This window comes from Pithys albifrons, chromosome 4, assembly GCF_047495875.1.
Source record: "Pithys albifrons albifrons isolate INPA30051 chromosome 4, PitAlb_v1, whole genome shotgun sequence".
Classification (NCBI taxonomy): domain Eukaryota; kingdom Metazoa; phylum Chordata; class Aves; order Passeriformes; family Thamnophilidae; genus Pithys; species Pithys albifrons.
Genome location: NC_092461.1, coordinates 43028387 through 43037377, shown reverse-complemented (window position 1 = coordinate 43037377; position 8991 = coordinate 43028387). Strand labels below are relative to the sequence as shown.

The following is an 8991-nucleotide window of genomic DNA, read 5'->3' as shown; positions in this document are numbered from 1 at the left end:
AAGTTCACTACCACTTGGCATATGATGACTTGTGTCAACAGCAATCTGTTCTCTCAATTAAAAGATCAAAAATAAAATATCAGCCCAACTTTGTATAAACCTCCTTCCAGTTGTAAAGTTGACATGAAAAGCTTCTGAATGAGTCTGACTGGACTAGTCCCAAGGAGCAGCAACACCATCTCCTGAGCAGTGCTGAGGCATTCAGGCCTCTGCAGCTGAAGGTGAGGGACATGAGAATGTTGAATTTGGGACCATACCTGATATCTGAGCACCTGAAATTTCACCATGAATGCATTGTTCAGATCACAAAATTTCAAGCATCCTTCCAACTGCAGACAAAGCTTTCCAGAAGAATTCAGGGAAAAGTGAAGAACATAACAACAGAAGGCACTGGATTTAGAGCAGCATGCTCATTTTGCTTAAAAATCAACAAGCTGTGGGCAAAACCTGAAGAAAATTAAAAGGAAGCATAAAATCCAGGGGAAGAAAGTGCACAGGCAGGGAAAATCATGAGGGACATATCTCCCACCTCAGGGCTGTCAAACCAGATGAGAAGCAGTTCTATGGAGAGCAATCCAATTCCTCTTACTGCACATATTTTGGCTGATGATATTATTTGCATCACCAGCTCCTAACGACATCTTAACAGAGCACTCAGAGTCCTTTGACTGTCAAGTGAGAACTATTAAATAGTGCTTGCTTCTTAAAGATGCCTCAGATTGTCACCAGTGATTTGTCATATCAGAGATAGGTCAGAAGACAAAAAAATGGTTAATATAGATCAACAAGATAAATGAATGTGCTCAGAAATTTACAAAGTATACAGGGCACAAACACAAAGATGTCAGATGTTCTTTGCAGGTGTTACCGGTTGCCAATGCCAATCCCACTCAATGTCCTTATTAGCACAAAAAACATCTGCAACCTCACCCAGACCTTCCCTACTCAGCTCTCCGTGCATGTTTACATCTGCACAAACACTATCCATCTTTACCTGGCAGTACCTTACACCTACACTGGTCAGGTCTGCACACATGTCCAGACTTTGACAGGATGCACAGGAGTGGAAATTAAGTCTCAAAAATGTTTTAAGCATTTTGGGGGACATCGTGTGGAGCTGAGAAGGACATGGTAAGCTTTGTAGAAGAGGGGAGAGCACCCCAGGTTTCCTCCATGTGGGCAGTCAGTAGCAGACTACTTTGTAGTGTAGGTGGAGTTTAGCCCAACTTTGAGAACACCAAAAGGAGAATGAAAACAGTGCATCATATTGTGATGTCAAGACAAGGTCACACCAAGTATATTTGAATTATAACCAGGGCTGCCAGTCCAACCAGACATTTCAGGCTGTTAAGAAAGGCTGAAATTAACCTATTCCACTTTGCATTGTGACTGAGTACTGAGGGGTGTTGGCAACCATTAAACATCCAATAAGAACAAAGTCCTGGAAAGAGAAAGGAAATCTGAGGGGAGGGCTTTGGAACTTGGACGCAATAGGGTGAGGGGAGGGGCAGAATGGACAACTGACAAACCGAATAGCCAATGGGCTATTCTCCTGTCAAGTGACAGGAGAACTGACCAATAGGGACACAGGGATCAGCACAGGGTGGGCAGAAGGGGCAGGTGTATTTCCAGAGGACTGCCAGCAGCGGTGCAGGGATGATTCCCTTGGCATGGGCTGCCCCAGTTCGGACCCCCCGGCGGGTCCCAGAGCTGCTGCATGGCAGCAACACTCACAGCAGTAGCTGCGTTGGCAGCACTGGGCAGGGACTGTGCCTGGGCAGGGCTGGCCCAGGAGATTCATTAGGGAAAGAAAGGGAGGAACCGGGGGGCAGGGGGGTAGGAGGAATACAGGACTTTTCTGAACCCAAAACCATAGAGAGAAAATGCATTAACTTTAAACTTCAACAAGTCTCTCATGCATGCAGCTTGTAGAATTCAGGGTGCCTTTCAACACTTTCTCTGGGGTCCATTTCACAGCATATTCACACAACACAGCTTGTTTTTAACCTATCCCAGGTATTTATTTTGCTAACACCTCCTTTGCAGACCTCCTACCATACATAATGTTGCTGCTGCTTCCTTCCATATACACTCATCACTAGAGGTAGTCAGTCCTGTATTCCCAGTTATCCAGAAGATCACTTTTTCTCTCTCAAATATCTCATCTTGGCCTAATTATTTGCTCCTACTTCTGTTTCCTGGTGCTTATTTTGGTGCTACAGAAAACTAGAAAAATTAACACCATTTGCGTATTTTTTTATAGCAAATGAAACTCACTCATGTAGCACTATAGCAGGATACTTAAGTAATCTTTGATTTCAGAGAAGTTCACTGTATGAAAGCGAACACAAAAAAGGTGCCCAAAATTTCCGGAGTAAAAGATCAGCCTGGTAATTTGCCGGATATTTAAGGACTGAGCAAAATTTGCATCCATATCTATGTAAATACTGCAAACACTATAGTTTAGATTGGAAAAGAGTAAGTTCTTAGTCTAAACTCGTTCTCACACACTTCTGACTTTCCAAAACATTCACTTTAGAGGCTGAAATATTCCATGCTAGGTCCATATTTAGAGGATGTTATTTTAAAAGACCAAACCACACTCCTTCAGCCATTTTAGGCTCTCAGAACTCAACACACAAAGACAGACATAGAAGAAAGAACTCAAGAAGGAATCAATGACAGTAACATGTGTGAGTTGCCACATACTCAACCTTTAAATTAACTTTCTCAATAAAAACATAAGTAGCTCGAGTTCAGGAATAAAGGCTCATCCAGATGGCAAAGCTACTGCAGGTGCTGCCCATTGACACCACACTGCTGCTCTAGGTTGGCTGCTTCTGCCCCTTCTGTCATGAACACTTGAGTAGCCCCAATGAATTGCACAGAATCATTTGGAATGGAAAAGACCTTCAAGATCATAGAATCACAGAATCATAGAATTAACCAGGTTGGAAAAGACCACCGAGATCATCAAGTCCAACATTTGACCCAACCACCGTGCTTACTAGACCATGGCACAAGGTGCCACATCCAGTCTAGCCTTAAAAACCACCAGGGACAATGAATCCACCACCTCCCTGGGCAGCCTATTCCAATTCCTGATTACTCTCTTCATAAAAAATTCCCTCCTAATCTCGCCTACACCTCCCCTGGCAGAGCCTAAGCCCATGCCATCTTATTGCTTGTCACCTGGGAGCAGAGACCAACCCCCACCTGGCTACAACCTCCTTTCAGGTAGTTGCACAGAGCAATAAGGTCTCCTCTGAGCCTGTTCTTCTCCAGGCTGAACAACTCCAGCTCCCTCAGCCTCAGATCATGAAGTCCAACTATTATCTGGTTTTCATTCCAGTTTTTGACTTCAAGATTCTGATTTCAACCCACTTGGTGGCAGCAAGAGAAAATGGGAACACAGCTGAGCACAATATGGTGGGGATCAGTCACCACATCCCACTGGTTTTGTATGGTCTAATTGTCTATGAAACATTTGTTATATGGAAGGACCATTGCACCAGAGTGTCCAAAGAGATGAAAATAAAAATGAACAACTGCCCCAAATGTCTAGCATGTTACAGTTGTAACTTCTCAACCAAAACTGGGAAATCTTAAATTTCTTCTGTAAGTCACCTATACTGAACATTTGCAAAATTTGTTTTTATTTCCAAGTTAAATAAAACCTGAGTGACCACAGAAAATTCCAGTTCAATAGGGCCAACAAGTACAGAAATACTAAAATATTGCTAAAATTTGCCTTTATTTTTCTTACAAGAATTCTACACAAACCAAGGTGACTGTTTTACAAGACTCTCTTCCCAATATAATAAATTTTCAAGATGATCATGAACAGTGTAAAGCTGTAAATAACTTCTCTTGTTGAGGGCTACAGCAAAGTTTCTTCAATTGTTGTAATCCTGAAGAGCCTGAGCCATGAAAAGCTTGCCCAGGTTCTGTGCGTTGAACTCCTTAATATTCTGACAGTAGGTATTAATTTGACCTGTCAAAAGAAAAGAAGAGCAAACCCTTGTCAGTTTTGAGATTCAGAAAGACACCCTAGAACATAATTTTAAAAAAGCCAATGTGTGTGAATCATTGAGGATTTGTAGAGTGAAGCAACCAAAACTGTTCAACTACTCTACACATAGGAATTTTACCTTTTCAGGATTCCCAAACAGGTTTGAGAAAAAGAAAAAGCTAACTTAGGGGATGAGGCAAACTGACATGCTCAAAAATCTCCTCAATTTTCCAACAATATTACATACAATTTCTGAAAATACATATGACGATAAAAACAATAAACAATTCTTGCTGCTGCGTAGAAAGATCAACCACATTAATTCTTCAATTTAGTTGGTCTAAAAATACTTTAAGACTGAATTTCAATTCTGTTCTTATGCATTTGCTGTCCCTATTAAAATATTGGTAATAAATATTTTTCAGCAGCAGATTGAAAATTGTTGTACTCTTGTCTGACATTCTGCTAGCTTTTTTTTCCACCTAACATTCATTCACTACTTTATTCACTAACTTTATTCACTACTTCAAAAATCAGAGTATGAAGATTTGTCAGTGCTTTACAAATCAAACATGCCCATCAAAACATTTTTATACTTCCCTTGTTAGCCAGGAATAGCAAAACATGACGTCAGTTTAATCAAAATTAAGGCTGTTTAGAAGGCCAATAAACTCTCAGTGTAATGCTCTATTTGAAAAGTTTTTAAATGCTTCAGAGACAAAAGAGCTAACTTTAATTCTTTATCCACAAACTTTACTTCATCTAACTGGATGCTTTCAATTCTTCCCCTGACTATAGTAAAAGAAAAAAGAAAGTGTTCTAGCTGAAAACTGTTTTTTCCTTCAAGTATAATATTTTTCAATATCTCCTCTTGTGAGAGATGATTCATCCTAAGCTATCACTTTCATAAAACACACGTGTACGCACATTCACACTTCCATTGCATTTATAAGCTATGCTAGAGCTGAATGTTTAAATACTTTAATGCTGTAGGATTCTGTAACTGGTAAAAACTATCAAAACAATAGCTTTTTTTTTAAAGACTCTGCAAGGAATAATAAATCAAGAACATTATTTCTTCTAAAAGCAGCCTTTATTAACAGTGTGAAAGTATTAAATATTAAAATAATAATCTTTTTGTCACTTCAGAATTTAAGACAGGTAACTCAAATTCACTTTTTTTTTTAACATCAAAGTACTCTTTCCTGTACAGTGGATTAGTAGGATTTTGGTTTAATTTTCTCTCAGTACAAAACAAGGTGAGAGCTATCTGATCCAAAAAGCCAGCTTACTTAAACAATTTGCTTTCTCATTACATTTTTCAAATATATTTTATTTAGTTGAGCATCTAGGTTGTCTGCTGTCTGTTGACACTGTGAAGTCCCAGGTATTTTCACCCTTCCAGGAGGCACAGGACAGGCACTGACGCTGTGCCCCACAGGACGACAGCAAACAGGAAATTGGGGAGTGGTACCTACACCTATCTATGCTTTGTTCCCATTTATATTTTCGTTCCCTTGAGGTGCAAAGAAGATGGGGATAGTTTCCTTAAATCTCTGCCTCATAAATCAACAAAGTCATCCCCACTCTATTTGAAATTAAAAACAAAGCCTTCTCAGCTGCTGCAACAGCCAGTTCAAACCTAGAAATATTATCAATAACTTAGGGCTGCAGTCAGCTGCTCTAAATCAGAAGTTCCAGCCCCAACAGCTTATTGCTGCCTCTTGTCTGTAAAGCTCCTGAACTTCTGGAGCTGAGGGAGGGGCTGGGGCATGAATGCAGGTAACAGCTACACCCACTCATCCCTGTCCTGTGCGTATTTCTTCATCTGTCCTTTAATATCACAAATTTAACCTATCAAGGACAGTATTTGGAATGCTACCAATGCCAAAATATCACACCATAGTGGCAAAGGTAAGATGCTTTCAAAGGATACAACTGCACTTTTTCTCAAGCTCACATTCATATAGGAAAAGATGACTTGAAAATGCTGCTAAACATTACCTGCAATAAGGAGTGACTCCATTCTTGGAGGGGGCTGTGGTGGTTTAAAAAGTTTATTGATGTCCTCCTCGGGAAGAGGGGGTTCTCCTCGACTTTGACGCTGTATATTTTCTTGCTGACGTCTCTGCTGGTACTGAAAATAAAGCAACAGATTCAGAATGCAGCAGGACTTCCAAAGCTGCAAAAAGTTCTTTTCAGCTGCTTTTTACTAATCAGCAAGTATGTTTTCAAAATTATTCAATGCAATTCAAGTTATTTCAAACAATCCCAGTGCAATTCACAGTTTACTTCAATTCACTGGCAACAAGCTGTCCCCACCCCACCAACTGGCACCTTAATTAAGTGAGACACTGCATCATGTGGTACTGAGGTGGTGGGGTTAGTTTTTAAACATTTTTCAGAGAGAAATGCTTAATCTGAACGAAAGAATACAGAAGGGTAGATAAAGGCCTTCACTGTCCCATAGAGAAAAGCAAGGTTGGGATATGTAGGTATGAGAAGCCATTACCTCAGGTAGTTATATAAACTAAGATTTCTTCATTTTAAGCAAGTTAAAGGTCATAACAATATTAATGTGAAAGGGGAAACGACCTTGATTAAATAAGGTATTTTAAGCCAAATATTAACTCTAAACTAAGAACAATGTGGTGGTGGCTGAAACTAAGCACAATAGTTCATTTCTCCATTCCAGTTTAGCTATTCTGCCACTTTGATGCCATTTCTGTGTGGGTTACCAGAGGATATACTAGAGTAGCAGCTGGTAGAAATTATTCTGCTATATATATATAAAAGAAAATAAATATTTGTTTTCAGTGCTTCTCTTTCCCACACAGATTACTCCAACATTATAAAAACTGAAGCATACTGTTTCTGCAGCTATCAGGTAAACATTTGTTCTTGCAGAAGTACATGAATTTGAAAACATGTATGTGAGATTTCATACTGTATGTCACAGCCAGGAACTAGTTATACAGTCTGTCTTCAAAGCCCTCCTATTCAACACACACACACACACACACACACACACACACACACACACACACATCTTGAAAATAAAGAGGCGAAGAGTACAGGGTGTTTTCTCTCACTTACTTAAATATATCTGTAATTCTGTCAGTATGAAAACAGTTCTTACTTGGTGGCATAATCAAATGAAGTAATTTTTTTCCAGTAGTAGTGACAAATACATGTTTTCGGACAACGTTAAAAATAAAATCTTAAATGCCCATATTTGTATGTGAATTGCATGTAGATTCTTCTTTCTTTGCATTACCCCATTCACTTCTCAGCAGTCTGCCTATTATTCTTTATTGAAACGGCTTGCTCTTAATCACAATTGCTCCATTTTAAAAATGAAGTTACGACCACTAACTATGCCACAATGAGCCACTACTAAAGCAGCTATAGTTAGTAAAGAAATTAAATGAGACACCATGGAACCTACTTTGCTCTGCTTTTCAAAATAAATAGATCCCCTTGTTGTTAACAAAAACCTTTGAAGTAGATGCCATCTTTCTATTCAAATTAGGCAGCAAAGGAAAACAAATTTTCTGAAGATAACATGCATGAAGTTTCTATGTCCTCAGCAATTACAAAGCCAGGAAGGACGACTGATCATGTGCTGCTTCCCTAAGGCATTCCCTGTCCATGCTACACTTCACCTAAGTGAAAAAAGGCAATTTTGATTTTAAAATAGGAAGTGATGAAGCATTTCACGTCAACCACAGGTGCTCTGCTTAATAATCACTTACTTTGTGTGGCAATACCTGCAATATTTTATCTTAGAAGTGGTCTGGCCAATTTTCAGTTGGCCAGTATTGAATCTTGTCATATCTCTGTCTGTTAGATTAAAGAGTTCAAATTTATTCTTCATGCAGGTATTTCTTGAGTAAGCAAGTAATTTTTTAACTTATCACCTGATGTGAATTGTATTCACCAAGATCTGCTCTCAGGGCTTTTAAATCATTCTCATAGTGCTATTTTCCAATTTACCACCCTTCTTCTATAGTTAGACAGAGCATTGCTTTATCAAAGGCACAAAGAGCAAAGAAAGTAATAATGCCTTCAAATCACAGAATAGCTGAGGTTGGAAATGAACTCGAGAGGTCACCTTGTCCAACCCTTCTACTCAAGATTCTCTAATCAGAATGCTTTAGATTTTAAAGAGACCCTTTAGCACCAGGAATTAAAAATCACCATCACCCAATCAGTATTACTATCTACTGATGCAAAACATAATTAAAATGTTCTTTCCAATCAGAGAACAGTCCGCTGCCTTCATAGTCTGCTGGACTATGTTTCCTCATTTCTAGATGCATGACTGCATGTGGTGGTACTAGAACAGTTTGTTTTGGAGAAGCTTGTACTTTCATGTCTTTCATTTACTGAATGTCTGATCCCTATGGCCATGGTGTATTTATAATTTATTTTGGTTTATCATAAATTACTAATACACATGTAAAATAGCAAAGAAAGCCAAATCCATACTACATGTCACTAGAAGTGAATTCATTTCCCTGACTACCACATTTTATAAATCTACTTGTATTGGGTTTGTGTGGCAAGGTTTGGTAGCAGGAGGCAGGGGCTACAGGGATGAATTCTGTGAAAGGCTGCCAGAAACTTCCACTCACTCTGAGATGGACCCGCCACAGGCCAAGGCTGAGACCAACAGCGACAGTGACAGCACCTCTGGCATAAAACATTTAAGAAGTCCAGGGGGAAAGTCCTGCATAATGGCAGCTGAGAGAGGAATGAGAGTATGACAGAGAATAGCCCTACAGACACCAAGGTCAGCGAGGAGGGAGGGGCAGGAGGTGCTACAGGCACCAGAGCAGATTCCCCTGCAGCCCGTGGTGAAGATCAAGAGGAAGCAGCTGTGCCCCTGCAGCCCATGGAGGAGAAGAGTGTGAAGAGTCCTACCCCTGAGGAGGAAGGAGTGGCAGAGACAATGTGTGATGAACTGACTGCAGCCC

The 8991-nt window shown here is 39.8% G+C and overlaps 1 protein-coding gene across 1 annotated transcript in view; it reads right to left on the bottom strand.

Moving 5' to 3' along the window:
• Positions 1 to 3735: 3735 nt before the first annotated feature.
• EIF3H (eukaryotic translation initiation factor 3 subunit H) overlaps positions 3736 to 8991 on the bottom strand; it is an 87985-nt gene continuing 82729 nt past the window's right edge. Inside the window, exons 7-8 of the mRNA XM_071553951.1 lie at positions 6017 to 6149; positions 3736 to 3994 (exon numbers count right to left, since the gene is read on the bottom strand). Of these exons, the coding sequence (XP_071410052.1) occupies positions 3897 to 3994; positions 6017 to 6149 (231 nt within the window). The 3' untranslated portion in view covers positions 3736 to 3896. The remainder of the gene's footprint in view (positions 3995 to 6016; positions 6150 to 8991) is intronic.